This window comes from Peromyscus eremicus, chromosome 5 (assembly GCF_949786415.1).
Source record: "Peromyscus eremicus chromosome 5, PerEre_H2_v1, whole genome shotgun sequence".
NCBI classification, from domain to species: Eukaryota; Metazoa; Chordata; class Mammalia; order Rodentia; family Cricetidae; genus Peromyscus; species Peromyscus eremicus.
The window spans coordinates 117,056,315-117,081,649 of record NC_081420.1 but is presented as its reverse complement, the minus strand read 5'-3'; the positions used below and the strand labels follow the sequence as shown (position 1 = coordinate 117,081,649).

Sequence of the window (25,335 nt, the reverse complement as noted above, 5' to 3'; positions counted from 1 at the left end):
CAATACTGCAATAATACAATTGGAACAATATAGAAAATGAGTCTCCAAACCCAAATTTTTGGCAAAAACCCCAAATCTTGGGAGGATACTCTTTCATTTATAATTGGATGATCTGTTGAAAACCACAATCGGATTGGTCATCACTATAACATACCAGCAGTGTGAAAACTCAGCATATAGTCACACAACAGACTGTTGGACAGAGAAGCAGTGAATTTAGAGGTCACACCCACAAGGTCAAGCCTTTATATCTTTAGATACAGAATTCGATTTCTATTAAGGTGTCTTCACAGAGAAATATAATTAAAATTCTCGGCATCACTTATTTCCACTAACATTAAACCAAAATCAAAATCAAACTAAAAAATTAAAAACTGCTGGAATTTATAGACCAGAAGGACTTTCTACTTTGAAAAAGAGCTCACCATGATGTCCGTGGGATTTTTATGACTGTATTAGTCCAGTAAGTTTACATGCCATGGCACTCCAGTGATTTTATAAACTGGAGGATTGCCCAAAGTTATGCGATTATTTGGTCTCTTTTTTATAGAGAAGTCAAAATGATTTATATTTACAAATTAAATTACAGATTAAAACACATGGTATGAAGTTGAAGCAAGGAAAATTGTTTCTGAGTCCATTTCCAAAACTGTTAGTGTCATTCATTTAAATATCACTGTATGAAGCCAGTACTAGCTTAAATACCAGTTTGGACAATTTATTTTATATTTATATAAAACACCACAACAATTCGAAACCTCCCGAGGCTCCCAAATAAGAAGTCACTACTGAGTGTAAACCAATGCCATCAAATATATCCTCTTCTCTAGACTCATCACTTCTTCTACTCCTATATTTTATTTAAAGTTAGCAACTCTATTTGCAAATATGTGTTTTCCAGCATCCTTGCTTAAGCAGGGAATCAAGGGTGGAAATGACTTACCTTTGCTGTTTGTTCCCCAAAACCTAAAAAATGGTTTCCCTTAGCTGAGTTTTACTACTGAATAGAATAGATCCAGTGAGTAAAAATGACTTTTACTTCTTAAGCCATCTGTAAGAATGTAGGAAGTTTTGAGTAAATCAACCATCAACCAAAAATACCCCAGGAATAACAACAAAATGTCATTTTGACAGACAAAGGAAAGGTCGGGCAAATGAACCCAGAAATGGAACTGAAGTGTCATAATCACAGGAGTGGTTTAAAAATAGTGATAGGTACAAACCGCATCAAAAGACTGTCATTATGTGCTGAATTACGGTGTACCGCTGGCACCGATTCAACAGATCAGAACTTCCCATGTTCTCCCATTGTTGAAACTGAAACACGATATTCACTGAGATCCAACAGACAGACGTTGAAGCAAATGTCTAGCACCTGCGCACGATGCCGAGGCAATCTAGCGTCTGGGTTGATGGCTCCCTGGTTTTATCCACTCTTTTGTGATACACTAGGTACTGCTTCTTACAGGCACAGAAGCTGAACAAGCCAGAGTTACTGCTTCCTCAGGGAGTGGGAAACGCACAGTAGCAACATTAACAGAACGAGGTGGGCATCTTTAAAGTGACTCCTGAGTCAGGGAGGATGAGGGATTGGTCACATGGAGGGGACTGTGCTCCACAAGGCCAGTCAGGCAGTCAGTCAGTCAGGCAGGCAGGGAGTGGCTTGTATCACACAAGCTCAATGCAGCCGGGGGACAGATCCTAAGGGCTGAGTGAAGCTAGATAGGGAGGCAGGTTCCAGAAAGAATAAGTTGAAAAATCTGCAAAAGCACAGCCAGGCTTGCAGGTATGACTGCTGGGTCAAATCTCCTGCCTTCCTGATACTTGCTTTGTACATCTACCATCAATGTTTACTTCTCCAGGGTAATGAGGGGTGGGGGTGGAACCCATGGTGGAGTGCTTACCTGACACACACAAGACCATGACTGATCCCCAGCATCACACACATATGTAACGTTTTTCAATATAATGGGCCTTTCAATTCAGCCTGGGGATTCAGACTGGCAGGATAAGCTTGGTCCCACAGCTTGAAAACAGGAACATCTGCCAGCCTCGGGCAAGGCAGCCCTGGATTCTGCTTCCCACCCTCAGGAACCTCCCTGCTGCCCAGGGCTTCTGATTCTGCCTCTGGCTTAGGTTAGCTGAGAATAATCCCAATTAAACAGGTCATGGTGGGAGTCCCTCTGTAGTCTCCGAGCTCCTAATAGATGGAAGACCCACCATTTCGCAGAGATGCAGAGGCCAGGCAGGGCGCTCGCTGTCAAGGGTCCCCATCTACCACAGCCTTCAAGTTGTTGGGAAGATATTCAGCTTTGGTAAGAGGTCAACCTGGAAGTTTCAGAGGCTTATAGTTTCCAAAAGTACTCTTTTTACTTTATTTTGAATTATGTGTATGTATGGGCTTCTGTGTGTGGATATGTACATGTGAGTACAGGTGTCCATGGAGGTCTGAGGGCATCTGATCCCCTGGAACTGGAGTTTCAGCAGTTGTGAGCCACCATGTGGGGGCTAGGACTCCAACCTGGGTCCTCTGGAAAAGCATCCATTGATCTTAACCACTGAGCCATCTTTCCAGCCCTCTAGAAAGTTTTGGTGTTTCTTTGTTTGTTTTGTTTTGTGGTATATTGTTAAGATGAAGAAAATAGCATGTGAAAATGAGTAAGAGCTTCCCACTGTTTGGAAGAATGGTGCCTTTTCAAAGTTCTCATGGACACATTTTCAACCCCCCCCCCCCCAGTGAACCTGGAGAAGCTGCAGAGGAAGAGCTATGCACATGCCTGTTGCTCTCCCCTCACTACGAACTTGGTCAGATGTGCAGGCATGGGGGAAAATGCGACCAGAGAGGGCGCAGTGAGGCAAATATTTTAAATTTCCTGGTAGCCACATTAAAAAGTAAAAACAAACAGGTGAGATTAATTTCAGTAGTAGCTTGTACTTAATTTAGCCAAAACACATCCATTCATCATGTGACTGGTATAGAAGCAATTAAAGGTACTTTCCACTTATTCATACAAATCTCTAACATACAGTGTGTGTTTTACGTGTGTATTGTATCTCAGTATTGACTGTATTTCAAGGACCCTGAAGCTACCTGTAACTACTGTCTGCCATTCTGGACTGTAGTCCACACAGGGTAGGGGTTGAATATTTTACCACATATCTCCTGTGCCTTACACCTTGAAGCAGTGAGAACACATAATTTTCTTAGGAAGCAACAGTAGCCCCGATTAGGGGTGGCTCCCACTGCTGGGAGATGTGAAAATTCTCGTTTGCTCCAAAATCTTAGTATGAAAACTCAGTATAGTCTGTTTACACACACAGATACACACATGTTTAGATACACATGTACACACATACACACACACACACACACACACACACACACACACACAATGGCCTCTGTGAAGCTCTCTCTGTCTACTAGGCTGTCAGCTCTCTGTGGGAAAGGTCCACTGTGTGTGTGTCATTTTGTTCCCATGGGCCTTAAAGTTCCCCATGTGAAACAAACACTACAGCAGAATCTAGATCTCATGCAAGTCTGTGTGATACCTAAAGGATAGGCATTTCTCTGTCTCCTCGGTCCATTTTTGGCTATGTTTTATCAAAACTGTTTTCTTGTATGAACAGCGGGGAAGGCTTGTCATACAAAGGCTGCTTAGCCAATGCAGGTTAGCCAACAGCCGTGTAGGCAGGGAAGTGTGTAGCTCTGTTATGAAGAAAAGTCAAGAGTCATCAGGGTTGAAAAGCTACAGGATGCAAGAGAGCAAGCAGTTACATCATGAATCTTCACACAATTTCCCACAACTTCTAAAGTCACAAATTTTATGTGTTCTCAGTGGGACTAACTGAAGACGTACAGCAACTTTGACTAATGTGATCCTAATGAAGACTGGGCTGTTAACTGGTTACAGGGTACTAGTTTAGGTGGCAGGTCTCCTAACTACTTGGTGTTATTTTTCATTTTAATAAAATTGTGGTCTATGACGGTGTTTATTCAAGTTTGGGGAAGATGGTTCTATGGTAACAAATATTATCTCCTTGACTGCTGTTACAAAAACAAGGAAGAACAGGGTTACAGTTTTTTAAACTTTGTTTACTATTAGTGTGTAGGTGCGTATGTGCCACAGAGGTGTGTGTGTGTGTGTGTGTGTGTGTGTGTGTGTGTGTGTGTGTGTGTGTAGTCAGCGGTTAAATTGTAGAGCTGGTTTTCTCTTTCCACCATGTGAGTGCCGGGGATACAGGTCCTCAGGCTTGGAGGTGAGCTCCCTAACCTGCTGAGGCAGAGGTTTCTCTGTTTTTGTGTTTCCAGACTGTGCTTGACTCCAGATGGCTATTTCTCGATGGGTTTTCAGTACCAAGGTGGTTTTCTTTCTGTGTTCTACCTGAGATCAGGCTTTTGTGATTGCAGAGTGCTCCTGGGGCCTCAGTAAACACCAAGGAATGGCACATACCATGTGCACTCTTATTTATACCAATTTCATGTTATTCAATATGGATTATTCACATGATGGGCTTTGGAGGAACACACAACTTAGCTCCCTGCTAACAGCTAGAAAGACAGCATGAAAACCTTGAAGCCGCCTCAGTTTCTTCTGATAGCAGAGAGTGTTTTGAACTCACAGAAAGTAACTCATCTGTTAACTTCCACACTTGGGCCAAGTGTGACTTCAGAGGCACTTTACCACAAACAATGCTGAGGACCTGTGTTTGAGTTTCTGCCTGGCAGTTTCCTGTGCTTAGACCACTCACAGGGGGTGCTGAGCACAAAGTCGCATGCGGTTGGTTTGAGGGACAGTTACCACATAAGAGGGAGGGTTTTCCATGGTAAATTCTGATTACTATTTACCAGTAGACTCGGCCCCTGTACAGGTAACTGTAGGTTAACTTGCAACAGAACAAGTCACACTGAGACGTGGTGCCTGAGTCCTGACGCGGGGCTCTGATAGGATTCGTTGGGTTAAAAAACTGGCCCATAATCATCCTCAGTCAACATTACCAGGCCGTGACCATCCTTGGTCAACAACTGGGCTCTTTGTATTAACTTGCATCATGCCTTCTGAAGGGTAAACAATGGCCTCAGGATGAGAGGGGAATGCAATCTACTTATTTCTGTAGGAAAACCCACCAGGAGCTTCCCCCCCTCATTCCCTTTAAAATGTGATTGTGGGGTAGGGGACAGAGATGGCTCAGTCAGCCCCTGTACAGGTAACTGTAGGTTAACTTGCAACAGAACAAGTCACATTGAGACGTGGTGCCTGAGTCCTCAGACATCTCTTACAGAGGAATCAAATTCAGTTTCAAGCACTATGGTAATATATTGTGTACCCCAATATATTGTGCATCCTAATAAACTTATCTGGAGATCAGAGCGTAGAGCCAACCACTAGATTAGACACAGAGGCCAGACAGTGGTGGCACACATGCCTTTAATCCTATCCCTCTGGAGGCAGAGATCCTTCTGGATCTCTATGAGTTCAAGGCCATACTGGGAACAGAGCCAGATGTGGTGGCACACATCTTTAATCCCAGCACTTGACATCTCATGTCTTTGCTTGGGAAGGACACATACCTTTAATCCCAGGAAGTGATGGCAGGAAGCAGAAAGGTATATAAGGTGTGAGGACCAGGAACTAGAGGCTTTTAGCAGCAGTTCAACTGAGACCCTCAGGGGTGAGGACTCAGAGGCTTTCAGTCTGAGGATTCGTGGAAACAGGATCGGCTGAGGAGCTGACAAGATGAGGTTGGCTGTGGCTTGTTCTATTCCTCTGATCTTTCAGCATTCATCCCAGTATCTGGCTTCTGCTTTTTTTTTTTTTTTAATAAGATCTTTTAAGATTTGTGTTACAAAGCACCTATGTCCCACAGCTCACAACCACTGTAACTCCAGCCTCGTGGGATCCAGCACCCTCTCCCTTCCTTCTTTCTCCCTGCTCCCCACACTGTGCCCCCTTCCTGTCTCTGTCTGTCTCTCTCTCACACATACACATAGTTTAAAAGTGAAAATGGATGTGTTTTTTATGTGTTTTAAATGTGTTTTCACAATGTAGACTGACTGCAGTTTAAAGTCTGTAACCACAGGGCACCACCTCTTGCCACCGTTATCAAACACGCTCAACTTGGTGCCCCTTGTCAGCTTTCAGCAGTGACTTTCAAGCCAGCTTCAAGTTGAGCCTCAGTTCTGTCACTGTTAGCTGTGACGCCTCACCCAAGTCACTTGCTTGTGTGTTTTGGGTGGTACAAATACATGCACAGATACCCTGTGTCATGACTGAATGTAGAGAACTGGTTGTAAGCTCCACTGCGTGTTTCTTCCCACACCTGAGCTCAGGAAGTCCCACCTGTGCCAGGCAAGCTGCAAGGTGAGCCTGGCTCCTGGAGGCGGTCTGGGAGAGGGTAACTGGTAATCAGAACATCTGAACAACTGGAACAATGTGTTTCACTTTCATTTCTGTTGCTGTGACAAACGTTCCCACCAAAGGGTTTATTTAGTTTACAATTCCAGGTGTCTTAGTGAGGTTTTCTGTTGCTCTGTCAAAACACTGTGACCAAAAAGCAAGCTGGGGAGGAAAGGGTTTATTCAGTTTACACCCCTACATTGCTGTTGTCACTGAAGGAAGCCAGGACAGGAACTCAGCAGGGCAGGAACCTGGAGGCAGGAGCTGGTGCAGAGGCCGTGGAGAGGAGCTGCTTACTGGCTTGTTCCCCTGGCTTGTTCAGCCTGCCTTCTTATAGAACCCAGGACCACCAGCCCAGGGATGGCAGCATCCACAAAGGGCTGGGCCCTTGCCCATCAATCATTAGTGAAGAAAATGTATTGGTGAAATTATTAAGGCCACTCCACGTAGTTAAAAGGGAGGTTTATTTTGTGGGTAACTTACAAGTGAAGGGACAGGTTACAGGGTCTGGGAAAGGTGTAGCTCAGTCCAGCGGTGATCTCTGGAGAACTCTGCTTGGTCTACCTGCAGCATCCAGGGTCCAGGAACCAAGAGGGCCGGCACATCTGGATCTTGGGTCTTCAGGGTCCTCTCTCGGCCCCGCCTTGTAGGTGTGACAGTTACCAAAGCCTCAATGGGGGTTGGAACTTCCAGATCAAAGCTGGAATGGCTACCCACTACAAAAATGCCTTACAGCTGGATTTCACGGAGACATCTTCTCAGTTGAGGCTCCCTCCTTCCAGATAACTCTAGTTTGTGTCAAGTTGACATAAGAGCAGCCAGCACACCAGGTGACAGTCCATCATCTCAGGGAAGTCAAGCAGGAACATTAGCAGCTGGCCACATGCTTCCACAGTCAAGAGCAAAGAAAGAATCAGCACCCTGTTGCTTGCTACCTTTCTCTATTCTTCTGCAGTCTACGACTCGGCCCATGGAATGGTACTTCCTACTTTGTGGGAATGTCTTCCCACATTAATTAATAATGAAGACAATCTTTCACAGACATGACTGAAAGCCAAAATCATCATTATGACTCTCTTCCCAGGTGATTCTAGGTTCCATCAGGCTGACAATCAAACTCAAGAGCACTAAACATATGTATGTATGTATGTATCATCTATCTATCTATCTATCATCTATCTATTTATCTATCATCTATCTGTCTGTCTACCTATCTATCTATCTATCTATCTACTAATCTAATCTAATCTAATCTAATCTAATCTAATCTAATCTAATTTAATCTAACTATTCTCTCTGTGTATGTGTGTTAGTGTGCCAGAGGTCATCATCATGTGTCTTCCTCAATCTCCATCATAATTTTTGAGTCAGGGTCTCTCACTGCACCAGGAGCAAACTGACTCGGCTAGACTGGTTGGCCAGCAAAGTCCAAGGATCCTCTTGTCCCTATCCCATTCCCAGTACTGGAGTTACAGGTGAGTGCCATCAACCCAACCTAAACCAGTTCTTCATTGTGGATGCTGGGGACCAACTCAAGTCCTTATGCCCGAATGACAAGCCATCCACTGACTGAGCCATCTCCTTAGCCCTGCCTCATTTTTAAAACTAATGATTGCATTTCCTTCTCTTGAAAAGAATAAAAAACAATTAAAGTTACTTCCATTTTAGGCCCTCATAAGTAGAATTTTGGTAAAATTTTATTTCAAGTTAGAATTGGAATTACTCCTTTTAGAAAAATAACAGTGTAGGACTTTTGAACTGTGCCCACACCTAATATCATGTGGTGAATCTCATCTACAGAACAGTATTACAGCTTTTAATGTCATCCATCACTGTATTTGATAATAAAAGAGAGCTATTTGAACAATTGGAAACGCCGCTGGCTCTAGGTCTACAATTCTATTTCATTCTTTTTTCTCACCAGGCTTCTGATCTACCCCTTATTGGTTTCAAATATGCCTTTTATATTTAGTGTATGTGGGGCAGGCTGGAGTTAGAATCTGACATACAAAACTCTTGTTCCATAACATATTTATAGATCATTCCGCCACATAACCATGTAGAAAGGTTTGCATATCATGTCCTAGGTCCAGCCTGACAGGGAATCCCAGCACTGAAGAGTGATCATTTACTCATTGTCTCATGGTTCAGGTACTTACCATGCACCATCTCCAAACTCCAAAGCACTGTGAGAACTCAAGTATTACCTAGTTAGTGATCAGGATGTCTGGTTCCATGCTCCAGACCTAGAGTCAGTCATGTATCATGTAGTGAAATAAAGAAAGAAAGCTTGTATACAGAAAGACCTGCTCACAGCCCACAGCTCTGTCCTTCACCATGTACATAGGGAGAAATCATTTTTCTAGTTAACTTCCTCCTTAAAAATTAAGATCCTGGAGGGGAAGGGAGGGGGGTTGACTTGATCAAAACACATTATATGCACATATGAAATTTTTAATTAATAGAACATTGGGATACTGCCTAACCCCTACCGAAATTGCACAGAGGTGGGAAAAACCATAATGTCCACTTCAAGCTTGGCTTGTGGTTGTATTTAATAATTATTAACCACAATAAAGACTATGAACAGTGACGCCAGAGTTTCAACATGGCCTCCTAAGGTTATGATTCTGATTACAAAGGCGTAAATTTAAATGGAATCAGGAAAATGAGATACTATCATTAGTCTCAATTACAATTAAAATCAAGTAAAAGCAGTTGTCAAACATTAAGCTTTAACAGACTGAGTTTAGAAATAGTATTTTTAAAGGGAATTTTATAAGCAAGAATCGAATTGCCTATTTTACATATGACAAGATCATTTTGTTATGTGATCTTAAAAGAATCTTAAGCATACTAGAGAATATTCATTCAGTGGTTTATCTGTGTGACATGGGACAAATCATTTCAGGGGCTTCCTCCCCGTGTAGCTGCTCACTCCGTGACAATGAGTAGGTGTGTGTAATACATTCTAGAAGGAATACAGTTGATGTCTCCTCAACATGGCATGGAAGCAAAGAGAACCTTTCTGTGAGCCTCGCTAGGTGATGTGTACTTAAGAAGACAGTGTTCTGTGACCTGTGGCAGGCCCTCCTCTCCAGAGCACACCTCTCTGTATTTCCACTTTTCTTAAGGGCAACAAGAAAGTCCAAATCACACAAAGGCAGAACAATGTCCTAAATGTGATAACTGATGGAAAGAATGCTCATGACTTTACTATTACTAAAAACAATTAAAATGCTTTAATTTAGAATCTTAAATATAGTTTAATAACTATAAGGTTATTTAAGAGGTATGGGAGAGACGGCTCAGACAGGAAAAGCTCTAGCTGTGTAACCCTGATGTCTCAGGTCGGGTCCTGTATCCCATGAACCCACATTAGAAGCCAGATGCTGTGCTCTACATCTATAATCCCAGCACTCCTGCAATGAGATGCCAGGCAGGGACGAGAGACTCACTCTGAAGCTCCTGGGCCAGCTAGCCTGGAATACTCAGTGCGCTGGCAGAAACAAGAGAAGTCCTGATTGAAGAAAGTGGAAGGCAAGAGCTGAGTCCTGAAAGTGGTCCTCTAACTTCTACACGCATGCCAGTTTAGCGCTCTCTCTCTCTCTCTCTCTCTCTCTCTCTCTCTCTCTCTCTCTCTCTCTCTCTCTCTCTCTCTTTCTCTCTCTCTCTCTCTCATGCACACACACACACACACTCTTACTCACACAAACAAAGAAGTATTTTTTAAAAAAACTATTTAAGAGTCAAGGATTAAAAGCATATGTTTAGTGAGTATAGGCATCTGGGTACTTGAGGTTACATTCTCCTTATGATTTAGTTAGCAATGGGAGATCTTCAAAGAAACTGTTGTCAAATATGTTAAAAGTCTATTTAATTTAAGGAAATTTAAAGGGAAAACTGTTTGGAGGAATATCCAAACCCATTTTAAGTGGTATTTCTTTACCAAACCTCTTTTAAAAACAGGCATTTTGTTAATGTTGATTAACGTTCTTTTTATTACTCTTCCTCTTTAAAGTGAAATTTCAAGGCATATTAGATAATACAAAAGACAGCCAGTCAGCGGGGCAGTGGTGGTGCACGCCTTTAATCCCAGCACTCAGGAGGCAGAGGCAGGTGGATCTCTGTGAGTTCCAGGCCAGCCTGGTCTACAGAGTGAGTTCCAGGACAGGCTCCAAAGCTACACAGAGAAACCCTGTCCCAACAAACAAAACAAAACAAAAAACAAGAAGACAGCCAGTCAGTGCTTATATAATGTTGTCTGGTGGGGACAGAAGAGGAAGACCACCCTGTGTTTCTACACAAAGGGAGAAACATCTATGTGTGGTTTCTGATGTGTGTTCTTTCACCAGACATGACACAACAGACTTGTTTTTCTTCCAAGTACTTTTTAAAATGCAACAATTCTCCGACGTGTTCATAGCTCAGTAGAGGTTAATTTTCCCTGCTAAGATGACTTTCTAAACTTATGTCTCTTCCCTGTGGGTCACTTCCATAAATTACAACTCGGCCTGAGAAAGAAAATGAATCTCAGTGTCTGCTATGCCGTTTTCGAAGCCTGGTGACCTGAGCTCCATAGTGAGAAATTATATTGTAAAAAAGTTAGAAATTTTATTAACAACAACAAAAAAGAAATCTTTCAGGCTTCCATTTGATTTTTGCAGTAGTTTTACCACTTCATGGGTAATTCTCAAAGTACAGCTGATGATTGCTGCTGGGTGTGGTGGCAGAGGCAGGCAGACCTCTGTGAGTTTGAGGCCAGCCTGGGCTACAGAGCAAGTCCCAGAACAGCCAGGGCTGTTACGCAGAGAAATCCTGTCTCAACAAATGACACACACATATATAATACATATGTCTGGTGATTAAAAGGTGTGCAGACTGCCGATAAGGGAGTTGAGCGCTGAATCTGACATCTTTATGCCTTTTCATCAGTGGGAACAGACCAGAGTTCATGTGGCACCTAGCCAGAGAGGCAGGTGAAGGACTTGGCCAGATTCTCCGTACCATGGGCAGGATGGTGCACATCCCCCATCTCCTAACGGCTACAGCTCATGTGGCTCCAGCCCTTTGGGTAATCAGCCTTTCTTTGTCTTCTTAGCATCGAAAATCTTGCTTTCCAGCATTCTGAACCTTCCTCTTTGTGTCTGTGTGAGCTCTCATCTACCTTAGTTTTGACTACAGCTCAGTTCTCAGAGATGATGGCGAAATTAGACAAAGGTCAGTTATTTTAATATTTCCAAGGTGCATCATAAATATATTGAATTTTAAGTATCATTAATTGTTAATTACAATAACTGAAACTCTTTAAATAAATCCTAATCAGATGTGTCATAAGCACATTTAATTTAAAAAAAACAGGAAAAGAAGGTTATTAGAAGGATTTTAATTTAGTAGTGCTATTTCTATAAATATTTCATATTTTCTCCCTTAAAAATTACTTCTATTGGAATTTTTAGCAAAAATTTCTATAAAAGGGCTATTAATACCTTCCATTCCTACTCATTTTCCAGTTCATATTGTATAGTAACAGCAATATCGAATTGTGGAGTCTGTTTACTGGAGAAATGCTATGTTATGGCTACATTAAAAAAAACATAATCTGGCCTGGGGAGATGGCACAGGAGGCAAAATACTTGCTGTGTGTGTGTGAGAATCTTAGTTCAAATCTCTAGCACCCATGTAAAAGCCATGTGCAGCAGCACAGATCGGGGAGACTGGAGGTGAGATGGAGACTAAGATCAGGAAGGCCAGCTAGCCTGTGGCAAACAACTTAAAAGATACATCCTACAAACACACAAAGAAACACAGAAATATCACACACACACACACACACACACACACACACACACAGAAACACACACACATCCTACATGCACACAAAGAAACATACATATATACTTACATTATACATACACACAGAAACACAGGTAACAGAACACTCAACATAGACTACTTCTGTGCTGATTCTACAACTACACTGTTCAGTCAGATTGGAATGGTAGATTTAAGTGTATTTTATAAATCTTGATACAGTTAATTAACGATAAAAAGGAAATCAGAAATGTGATCTAGAAAGAACAGGAAGTTGTCTTTGCTCTTCTACATTTTTATTCCTTTAAGACAAATATTTAACATGTCCACATATTAGCTGTTGTATAAATAGTTCCTATTTTATTGATAACCAATACATACTGACGGAGTTCTGAAGAACAGGGAATAATTTTTAATAGGAAGGTGTATAAAGCAATCTTTTATTGTTTCTCAAGTAACTTAAACATATGTGTACCCATTTTTATCTTCCTCCGTCTAAGACAGGCAAGGCCTTTAAGATTTATTTTCTTTTGTTTATAGAAGAGGAAGCAGACGGTCAATTATTTGCTCAGTCTCAGAGTGGGTAGCACCGCTCCATAAAAATGACACTGGGATCTATGCTGTGACACCTTTATTATACAGCTGTTTATCGGGGGAGTTCATGGTAAAGATTCAAGCGGCTGAGTAAAATCCAAATACCGTTCCCTACAGAGTTTGGAAGTGGTTACTGTAAGGGTGTGTGAGTCTCTAAACTCAAGCCCTGGTTCTTCCTGCAAAACAAGGCATTGGGAGAAAAGAGCAAAGAGGAGGTACATGCTGGCATGCTAGCACTGAGGAGGCAGAGGCCACTAGTGAGACCCTGTCCACCTAAAAAAATTAATAAAAACAAAGTAAAACAAAACACAAGAGAAAGGAAGATACATTAGTCCCCTTTCTACGAACTCTATAGTTTTGATTTCACCGAAACAAATAAGTAAAAGTAAGCATTTATATCAAACTTCTGAAAGTGTTAATATCTACTCCAGCTAATCCACTCTGACTTTTTAATGTTTTTGACATGTCAGTATACTATTCTACATTTAAATTCTTTCAAGTTTTTGCAATATTTTCTGATTCTACTGTTACAAAAGTAAAGAAAACATTTATATTAGAAAGGTGTTGCACTGTCCAATGCCAGCGCTTTAGGGAGTTAAAGACCCACTAAAGACAACCAAGACTCATTTGAGACCTCAGAGAGGGCTCTTCTACCTGGAAGGGGAAGATGCCTTGCTGAGTGATTGTCCTTCACCATCTGAGGCATGTGAGTTGCTGCCATTAATAACACGACATGTTCTTAAAGGCAAGGTTTTTGTAGCATAGTGTCAGAGTTCATGAATTCAATTTATTAAAGGGCTCCAAACAGGACCATTCTGGGACAGGACAGAAGCCCTCGACATCACTTCAGCAGCTGTGAGCATCTCTGCTCTGTGTTGGCTGTTCTCCTTTGTGATGGGGACTTGATGAAGAGAGGGAAGGAGATGGCAGACACACCTACAGCCCTTTTTAGGATAACTGCAGGTGGCTTTGAAGTCTTCTTTTGGACAGGGAAGCCTTGCTTCCTGTTCTTGTTTCAGAGTAACTGAGTTAGGCAAGGCCAAGCTCTTAGAAAATGTATTTCATACGACTGCTTCTTTCTGAACAGCCCCTCTGTCCTGGTGAAGAAGCCAGAAGGTCATTGGATGGAGACACAAAGGAGTAACAGAAAAGCAACCATCAGTATACACGCACTCTGTGTTTCTCTTTGAGGGTAAAAGTTTGGGGAACTTGAATGATTAGCATTTTTTTCTTATTTTCTACAGAGGTTTTTTCTTCCTTTCCAATCATAAATAGTATCATATTATGGCTCCCTTGAGTATGCTAAAGTATCATTTAGGAGTGGTAATACCAGGAATAAGAGCAGCAGTAGCCCCTACCCCCAGCATCACTATCCTAGCTGGCCTGGCTTGCTCATGCTGAGGGCCCGATACCTTTAACAGACTTTTGAGTTCTCCATGGCACTTCCTATGCCTCTTCTAGGTAACCATGACGGCTGCTGACTTCCTGTTACTCAAGCTCACTGACTGCCAACTAGCTAATAGCTAACTGTGTTGTTTATTTTTAAACTCTCAAGAAAAATCGGCAGGAAAAGAATGAATTCTTTTCTTTTCTTTTTTATAGCTTTGCCCCTTTGCTTTTCTCTTTCTGAACGGCTTCATTCCTTTTTGGAGAATGAATTCCTGTAACCTCAATAGTTCTAAACCCCACTTCTGTACCTGATGCTTAACTGGCAGCCTCCTCAAGTCTGTCAAAAATGGCCATCACTCCCTAGAACTACCCACCCTTGAGTCCTGCCAATTTTCCCTTCTCACTCCTGAGCCAGGCCTCCCACTCAGCTGGGCTAATTCCACCTACAGGAAGGTCCTTACCTCACATCATACACTGTCCCTTCCCAGTTGTGCCCTCCTCTCCAAGGCCCCGCCCTCCACTCGACCTCACTTAGGCAACATCAAGGAACAAAACCAACAAAGTCACTATGGTGCCCCTCCCCCACCAACTGTAAGTAACTCTATACAAAGTTGCTGTATTCAAGAGAAAGGTTGAGATTTCTCATTCCAGTATTCAGGCTTTGGTCAGAGGGTCTTTGTTTAATCTGCTCCTCTACCTCCTCTTGGGTATGGGCCTACTTTAGTCAAGCAGGCTTTCACGGCACTGCAGGAGATCTAAAGGGTGTCCTCAGAGACAAGCTCTCAAGTCTTCGTCTTTACCTTCTCCCTTCCAAGTTCACTCACTAACAAACCCATCTTTCTATCTCCCACGAAGATTCTGTCTGGGCATTGACTTTCAGGAAATTCGGCAGTCCTCATTTTTAGGACTTAATTATTTTCAAGGTTATTAAATCATGCAAATTACATGATGCTAATTACACCATGAGTGCATGTCAAGGGAGGAGATGAATCTCTTGACTCAGGTGTGGTTGTGAGCTGGTATTCATATAGCAGACATCTAGCAGCTAAAGAGTGAGTTTCATTTGAGGAGACCTTCTCTTAATGTTTCCTTGAGCCTTCTCAGAGGCTATATAAAATTTTTTTGCACATAGGAAATGAAATATAGAAACATAAAATTTTCAAATAAGGCTCCAGATTAATATCAAGATGTTATAGAGGCACTTCAAGATGGTAATGGTGACTGTTTAAAATATGAGGTTCATTCCTTAAGGAAGAGTAGAGACAACCCATTTTTTTTTTTTACCATTAAGGCAATAGTATTTCAAATTAGAATTTCAACTTGGAATGGGTAGGAGTTAATTATTTAGAATATAGCAAGATAACTATTAAATTATAATGTGCCCATCCTCGAGCCCAAGCTACCGCTCTACATTTTATGGGTAAAAATAGTTGAGATCTGAGGTAACTCTAAGAGAAGGATGGCTTATGTGCTAAGTGTAGAGTGTCAGGCTAGCTGGGCTACCTAGTGTTCAAATCTCAGCCCTGGCTCTTCCTTCTATTTGGGCAACCTTTGACAAGTGGTTTAGGTTATATGTGCTTTCATGGGCTGATCTTGAACATAAGGATAGCCAATTTTGCTCAGTGCAAGGGATTATCATAAGGATTAAAATGATAAAATATAATAAACTTTTTGTCATAATGAGCATGAAATAATTGCTCAGTAAATATTTAATATTTGCAAGAGTTGAAGAACAAGACCATTAGGACTTATTCAGAACTAGTTGATATTTTCCCTGTCATGACAATTGCTTAGAAAGTTCGGATCCAAAGACATTTCCTTCTCAAACTCACAAAATCTTGATTCAAGAAGGCTGGGAGTTGAGGATGTAGCTAAGTGATAGGGTTGCTCACTTGTGTGAGGACTTGGATTTCATCCTGAGTAGCGCACCTCCCCTCACTTAAAAAAAAACACAGCCAAACAACAACAAGAACAACAACAACAACACCTTATATATAAATCTAACATTCTATCAGTGACAATGGAATGCTACTTTTAAAATTCCAGGTTACCATTCAGATGGAAAGTAGACAATATGAGCCAAAGCTGCTCATGAGAATGTTCTCTTGGATTCCTTCAGCCAGAGCTTAAGAAGAGCATGGCAGGTCAGGTGACACTGTGTCCTGATGGTCATGTGAACAGCATGGCAGGTCAGGTGACACTGTGTCCTGATGGTCATGTGAACAGCATGGCAGGTCAGGTGACACTGTGTCCTGATGGTCATGTGAAGAGCATGGCAGGTCAGGTGACACTGTGTCCTGATGGCCATGTGAAGAGCATGGCAGGTCAGGTGACACTGTGTCCTGATGGCCATGTGAACAGCATGGCAGGTCAGGTGACACTGTCCTGATGGCCATGTGAAAGCTGTGAGTGGTTTGAGGGAAGCTTCTGCACAGGTCTTGGGGCAAACCTCTCCAACACATACACGCCCAGCTCCATGTTTCTTTCTCACTCCCATTTCCCCTTTCTCCTGTCTTCTGTTTCACTTGTTTTAAATTTCACTTAGCTCATGGAAATCTGAGAGCTACTTACATGTTTTGAGGGAGAAGATGTGTTATAAGCAAATACATCAACGTGAGAAGTAACTTTGAAAATGACTTGCTGTTCTCCTGATTGAGATTTCTCAAATATGCCACATGAAGTGAACCTTGATTCAAAAATTTAAGCTACAAGGAGCTTTCTTTGGATAATACTAATTTTTAATGGCTCCTGCATCCCAATGTCAAATCATTTTCTAATAAATTGCTGCAAAGTATTTTCCATCCTAGAAAATCAGATAAGTGGCACAAACGTACATGGAGATGAGTCCTACAGACATACTAGTTACCAAATACGCAATACGTCGTCGACACGTGTGGGGTGTTGCTTTATGTAGTGTTTAGCAAATCAAATCCCTCTCAAGTCACAATTGTCTGGGACTCTGGACTGGCTAAAGGTGAGCAAGAATAAGAGGATGAATAAAAGTCAAGGCTGGGATAGAAAATGCTCAGACTGGATGCTTAAAGCTGAGAAAGGCCATCCATAGCCAGAGACCCAGCAGCTAAGCTTTTTCTGCATACATCAGGAAAGGAGATGAGAGACATATTATTTCTGTGTGCTTATACCATGCATTTTGTCAGAAACTCTGAGGTCTGCTTTTCTAAGAGCCCTTGTCTCAGGCCATTGCATCTGCTCTCATGGATGATGATTCTCTCAAGCTCACTTTGTTCCCAAGCTTCAGAACCACGCACCCCACTTGCTGTAACCACGGACCCCACTTGCTGTTAGACACACCTGAATGCTCCACAGACACTGCAAACCCATCCTAAACCAAGGCTCACTCTTTTCACCTTGTGTTAGCAACTCTTTCCTGGTTACACGGCATCGATCAGCCTTTCCAGACAGTATATAAGCAACTCATTTGTTATGGTCTTCACTTACCTGCCCCTCACAGTACTGTAACTTCCCTCAAGATAGGGCCCATTGGCCATTTCCTTATATTTCTTTGATCCTAGCCCAATGTGTCCTAGAAATGCAGAATACAATTCCTGGGATTTGGAGGGAATGAATCAATGCTTGCTGAACAAATGACCCTTTCCTCCCACACCCCCAAGACATGCTCACTCAGTATTCTGCCTCAGAAAATGTCACCAGGAATGGAGCCTGGGGAAATCACTTTCGAGTTTGGCTTCCTCGCCCTCCATTCAGAGCTAATGACATTCTTCGATATCTTTGTCCCTCCTGTCATCTCTAACCCTGATGGCTTTGGTCTATTCTAGGTGACCTCTTGCCTGAATGATGAAAGCAGCCACCAGATGTATCACCATGTTGGTAAATGCAGCTATTACAGCCAGATCCTAAATGAGACACTGGGCTTACCACTCAGCTATGAAAACGTCCAGGGGTTCAGTTTTCTAAAGGGTGAATTCAGGCTCCTTCTTGCTGTCCAGGACTGGGACCCAACCTGTGTCTTTACCTCATTTTCATAACCTCACACCTTGAATTTTACACAGTGGTAACACAAAATTGTCACCCTGCCCTTGGCTCGCGCTGCCGAGGCTAATCTCTGTACAATCACTTTGGGGTCACTTTGGGAAGTCTTCCCTCACCTTCCAGGGGAGCCTAAATATTGTCTATGGTGTGTTTCCATAGCAACCAACGTTTTCTACTACCACTAACACAGTATGTGTATGGAAGAGAGAAGCTGTGGTTAAACGTGAAATGTCCCCCATAGTCACCTGTAAGAATGCTGGTTCCCCAGCAGGGGGCGGCCTTGAGGTGGGGCCTAGCTGGAGTAAGTGGGCCACTTGGGGATGTGCTCAGAATTTTCCTAGCCCAGCCCCATTTCCTGTCCTCTCTCTGCTTACTGAATGCAATGTGACCAGCAACCTCAGCCCTCAGGCTGTGTCTTCCTAGATATGATGTGCTATATCCCTTCCAAGGGTAAGGTCCAAATCCCCCACTCCTCAACTTCCTTCTCGTCAGGCATTTGATCACAGCAACAAAAACTAATTAATATACCAATGTTCATAAAAGATACTACAGTAAATGGAATCAGCTGCCATGGTTCCTAACTTCAGATAAAAAGACTATGGTCAATTTCATCTTCAAACTATTTGATGGGAAGGCTGTGAGTCCTTGGCTTTCCCGTCTGAGGGAGCAGGGGCAATGGATGTGGACACCCATTAACCTTGTACAATTCTGGGAACACTAGGGGCTGATCTTATATTACTAAATGAAAACATCTGATGGACATCAAATTATTCCATGCTTTATCATTGCCTTAATTTTATATTGCCAGAGGCCAGGGGATATATTTGAGTTACTCAATACCTTCCAGACTGACTTGCGTCTCTTCCATTGGAGGTCTTTATTTTGTGGCACAATGGTCAGTTTTATCCTCTAGCGGACCACACACTTGCTCACTTACACTCTGGCTTGCACGTGCACACAAAGCACACAGATAACCTGAGTATATTGCACGAGACACACTTTCTTCTGGACCTACTCAGTTCCCTCATGCATCTTAAAGGAGCTAAGAAAATTCATCATTTATCACGTGTAACATTTCCTTAAAAATATTTCTCTATATAGAATCATGAACCAATAAGTCTCAGGAAGTGTACACAGTGAAGCAGACGTGAAATGAATGGGGTGCAGCCTCACAGGTGGTATTAATATTTGAAAAAAATAAACATTAACCTGAAATGAAACCTTTAAGACAATTTCACTTTAAGAAATAGACTTATAAGTCTCCTCCTTTAAGAGAAACAGAGGCCAGCACCCGACTTAGTTAATCCAAGCTGGTGACCTTTCAGCCTAACAGGTCTGCTTACAAAAACATAAATCCAGGTGACCTTACTTAATATTGAACGCTCCTCCTTTTATAGCCTTAGGACTATTTGGTGATTTGTGGGAGCTGTGTCTCCTATACACTGCTCATCTATTGTGTATCTGCAGAGGAAATTAGATTATAAAATAATACGTGGAATCTAATCCACTCTGCTCACCGAGGGATCACCACATGAACTACGCAGACAAGAGTATGTTACAGTATTTTACTATTGGAGCAGGATGGAGGGACTGAAAACCCAAAGGAGAATTAGAAGTTCCATACCAGAATTAAAATGCTGACATGAATTCTGGGACTAGTTCTGGTTAGAATTTACTGATTTGGTGCGGGGGTCCACAGAGGCTCCCTTGTAAGGCCTTACTCAAGGTCAGAAAGTTTGAGCTTGCTTTACCCAGCAGGGCTGCATAATGGGATGATTTGGCCAAAGGCGTGGTGACCAGGTGTTTTGAAGGGTCTACACTTGGTTGTATGTTGTGCTTTGATCTTAAAAGGGGGAAGTCTTTTGCCTCTCCCCTTGTTAATGTATAAAAAGCCCATTTGAAATAAACTTGAGGTGGCTGGGTATTGACTCAGGGCCCTCCTGAAACTATCCTGTGTCTCTATCTTTTCTCTCTGTTTACATCTATATTTCTTCCTATTATTCCCCAATTCCTCACTTCCCAGTTCAAGGAACCTTTCAATAGGCCAAGGTTGAACCCTGACACTGAACTCCAACAATTTGGGGTAGCCATTTCCCCTTGATTGTTCTGTGTCATAAAGGGCATTGCTGGGCTTATCCAAACATGCATTTGGTGGCTCTTTATAGCTAGAGCTTCCTTGCTGGGCTCTCAAGGAAGGCTGTCTTATCCCAAAAGATTTTGACAGACAAGCTGAAAGACTTGTTTGTGACTACCAATATTGTCTCAACTGTGTAACACTCAAAGGTACCACCCAACCAGCATTGCCACAGGCTTCATGGAAGAACCCTACACAGTCTAGCTGACAACACAAATTCCCCTCCATGGACTTTCCACAGAATTTTCACATATCCCCTTTGAGAACTGTTGAGTCTAGGACAGTAGTTCTCAACTTGCCTAATACTGTGGCCCTTTAATACAGTTCCTCAACCATAAAATTACTTCATTGCTAATTCATAAGTATCATTTTGCTACTCTTATAAATTGTAATGTAAATATCTGAAATGCAGGATATCTGTTATGCCACCCCCAAAGGGGTCGTGACCCACAGGTTGAGAGAACCTCTGATCTAGGAGGATCTTAGCATCTCAAGGGGCTGGTATGGAGCTCAGGATGTGGTTGGATATCCTGTCTATTCTTGCATAATGCCCCTTCAGCATTCTTTGGTACCATGTTCCCCTTTAGTGTTGGTTGGCTCTCCTCTTCTCTGTTTCCCCTCATACTGCTATCTCAAATTCTCTGCTGTAGTATAAGAGGAGCGTAAAGATATCAAAGAATCAGAAAAGAAGAAACACTTAAATAAGCAAGCATATGTATGCATACATGTGACATTATGCACAGTCACATATACACATACTTAGGGTACTACCTAAGTTCTTCTTGATGTTTGGATTACCCCTTTATTAACCCAGCTGGCCCGAATAGAATAAAAGAGCAGCCAGAGTTTTCATGAGAATGGAAAGAACCAATTACAAGAGTTGGGTAGGGTTTGGGTTTGGGGGAGAGAAAAATTACAAAATTCACAAATATAAAAACAAAGAGGGCTATTTGCACTTTAAATCCACACTTGCCTCATGTAGCTAAATGTTAAAAGTCAAATTCCCAATTTAGAATGTAATAAACTTTAATAATGAAAGTTTCAGGGCTGGGGGTATGATGCAGGGGCCCATTTGCTTAGTAATGCACGGTCATCCCCACACTTCAGCACACACACACCAAAGCTCACCATACCAAAAATCTAAAAAGTAACAAATCTCATCATCTCTCTAATTGATATACTTTCTAACAAACAAAAATGAGGTACCAATACTTGGGTTTTCCACACTTATTTATACCCTAGTTACAAAAATAATTCTTGGTGGATTTCCACAGAGACTATTTAACACAAACTCAGCAAGAATCCCTAAAACATTTTCTTTTTCCACAGAAAAAGGCAGATTCTGGAAAGCATCAGGTCTGGGTCTGACACGGAGCTGGCCCAGGCAGGGGTGGTGGCAGCTGGCAGCGTGGAGGCCTCTGCTGCCATTCTGCTCCACCCTGCTCTTCTCCACTGAGGTTTGTTTTCAGTGTCACTTACTTAGTTACTAATTAGGGAGCAGAGGAAGGGGAGGTCTGGGGCGAAAGTTGCCAAGAGTAATTAGGAAGGTGCCAGCAGCCGATTTACCTATTTATCTTATACTGAGCCAATCGTGTGCTGGGAAAGAAAACCATATTGATACCTCTAGTATTGTGAAAAATCTATTTTTTTCCATTTTCTGAAAATCAACTTCCTTCTGGTAACAGACTCTACCTTCCCTCAGGGCAGCACCCTTGTTAAACTCTGAGTCTTGGAGCTCAGATTGTCTGGTTCTGCATCCCTCATGGTGAGGAGAGTGGCAAGCTGAGCCACATTCACTTTGAGGCAGTTCTGTGGGGACCTTGATAGGAATGACCAGGAACAAATCACCTGCTTTAAATGGAGGCCTGGTCGCCCTGTCTCTAGGCCAAGAGATAATGGGCAGGCTAGAGCCAGAACAAACCCAATGGCCCAGGGAGTTCTAACAGCCTGGCTTAGGACTGTGGCTTACACAAACAAAGTCTGTGCTAGGACTTTTCCAGCATAAGGGCCAAAGAGTTTCCTCTGAGCTCCAATCAGTTTGAGATGAAGTGTCTGTTATTTGTAACAAGAATCCATCTACTGAGAGAGAACGACTCAACTCCTATTACTAACTCTATGCTGCACTCTGGGACTATCAGATCATTGAGACTGTAAATCAGGCTGGGGTGTGGCTCGGTGGTATAGGACACTTGCCTACATGCATGAGACCCTGGGTTCAATCCAATAACTGTATAAAAAAAAGTATCAATCAAATAATGTAAAATCAACCTAGGAGTCAAGTCCCTTCACACTGCAGAACCGAGAATATGACTGTGATCTCTGGCAGAAAAAAAAAAAAAGGTGAACCCTGGATACTGCTTTTCCAAGTCCCCAAGGCACCAGCTTATCTCTCCTCCAATTTCCCTGCGAATTTAACCTTACAGGGTCTTCATGTGGAGCTTCTTAGATGCATAAATGTCAATGACAAAATAACTCTTCCAGTAAGAGTGAGAACTCTCCACATTCACACAATTTTCAACATTAATAGAACCATCTGGCCTAAGTCTGATGTTAATTAACTGCTTGCCAGTGAGGGTAAAGGGAAGAAGTAACCATATTGACTTAAGAAGTACTTGTTTACCTGGATGGAAGCCCAAACTAGCCTACACATACACGTTCAACCCCAGGCAAACTTTTCATTTATGGTATTCACACAGAAACCTTAAGTAAGAATAAAGGATGAAAGAGGGAACCTGGAGTTTGAACGACACATGATTTAAACCTGAGCCTACATCCTATATTAATGTTTTAATTTGCACAAATGCATATATTTGCAGAGAAATACCAAGAAGAGGGAGAATAATAATTCTGTGTGACTACTGAAAAAATGCTCTTCTACAACATGCAGATCGAATGCACACTGACCCAGAATTCTTGTTTCAGACCGACAAGCTCTGCTGGTGACTTCAACAGCTCTCACTAAATGCCGCTCAGTGGGAAAAAAAATCTCTGGTAGTTTTTAAGATAAGTTATCATTACTATTCATTATGAGAGATTACATCAAAAACATTTTGCAAGAATTTCCCAGTAACACCACAAAGTGGACTGTGCAAGCAAGACACTCAAAGAGGAATGCATAAAGGGAACACCCACATGAACATTTACCTTCCACGGCTCTTTTGAAGAAGACTTTGCAGCTGCCACAGGTCACTACCCCATAGTGACATCCAGAGGCCTCATCCCCACACACCAAGCAGATTTTGGAAGGTCTTGAGGATCCAGCAGATACACTTCGCAAAGTAGAGCTAGGGAAAGAAATCAAGATTTAAATAATTTCATTGCAATGGCACATCTCCTGCCCTGTTCAGTAGCATTACCAATTTTCAACAATCCTGGCCCCTTGAGTGAATCCTTGGTCATGTTGAACGACTCAGAAAAATGAAGGTAAAGCCATTTAAATCAGGGAGGTGGTGCCATCAAGAATGGTAGGCATATAGGCTGGGGAGAGAGCTCAGTGGATAAAGTACTTGCTGAACGTGGATGAGGCCTGGACTTCAGATCCCCAGAACTCACATACATGCAGGGCCCACCTGTAATCCAGGACTCAAAGGCAGAGAAAGGGGATTTTCAGAGCAAGCTGGCTAGTCAAAGCAAAATGCTTTGGGTTCAGTGAGAGACTCTGCCAAGGTATATAAGTATATTTATCATCAGGATATGTAAGATGCTAATTGATGGAGGAAGACATCTGATATCAACCTGTGGCCTCTACATGACGTACTTGTGCACACACATTTGCCTAATACACATATAAGCATGCATGCACATGTGCACACACACTCTCCTAATACACATATAAGCATGCATGCACATGTGCACACACACTCTAATACACATATAAGCAAGCATGCACATGTGCACACATAAGAAAAGAACAGTGTACAGTCAAGTCAATTCTCAACACTGAGAGATGAGGGGGGGGGATATCACATATGAACACATTCCTTCCTTTGCCTGTTTCTGAGAATATTTCAGAAGCTATCCCCACAAAGTTTCACCAACATGACTGCACAAACGAGCTGAACAAGGACAACACCAAGAAATATGCCAACATGGACGGGGCAGAGACCACTAGACCTCATACTATACGAAGAACTACAGTGACTAAGGAATATTGAGAGCAGGAGAATACTGTTTTCAAGGGAAGAGCACACCAATGGTTATCCAATACCAAATGGTCATCCCTGAAAACACATATAAAGGTAACATTACACAGACAGAACATGGATTTGAAATGTAAATATGTATATGTGTGTGTATGTGTACATATGTGCATTTAACAACAACTAATGAAAAAAGATACCATGAATTTGAGCAAGAAGAGGTGTATAGAAAGATTTGGAGGGAAGAAAGGGCAGGGGGAAATGATATAACTATAATCTCAAAAATAAAAGAAAATTTATTTAATAAATTTACAAAACCAAAACCAAACTTTAGCCTTTTTATTATTTACCCTGATAGATAACCTGAAATGTATACTATATCTGGTTTTAATATTGATGGTATCCTTTCAAATTAGTAAGCAAAATGAATTATGTTGAATATACATGTAATAGTAGGGTTTGGGTAGGGCACAAAAGTAGCCCTTGGAGCAACAATCTGTTTGGAAGCTGTTTAAGAGGACTCGTCTCTAGATATTTTATACATTACTGGGTTAGTCAATGGTACACTCCAAACAGAATTACATTCTGATGAGGAGCAACAGGTGAGTTACAGCTTAGGTAGGTGTGTCTTGAGCAGGAAGAGAATTGCACTTTTTCCTTCAGGGACCATAAGCATTTACTAAATATTTATCGATAAGTCTTACACAAGGTACTGAGGAAATCAATATAAAAACCCTGGTTTCTGCCCCAAAGCTAGTGGGGGCACAAATTGCCAATGTTTGTGTTGCTGCAGGGTCAGGTTACATTGTGGGTTCAACCCTCCAATCTGGGCAGGGCAGTGATGTGGGAGTCAGGAAAA

At 42.1% G+C, this 25,335-nt stretch overlaps 1 protein-coding gene across 1 annotated transcript in view; it reads right to left on the bottom strand.

Moving 5' to 3' along the window:
- Positions 1-25,335, bottom strand: part of Nr3c2 (nuclear receptor subfamily 3 group C member 2) — a 332,940-nt gene that overhangs the window by 146,174 nt on the left and 161,431 nt on the right. The window contains exon 2 of the mRNA XM_059264271.1: positions 23,482-23,621. Coding sequence (XP_059120254.1) covers positions 23,482-23,621 — 140 coding nt within the window. The remainder of the gene's footprint in view (positions 1-23,481; positions 23,622-25,335) is intronic.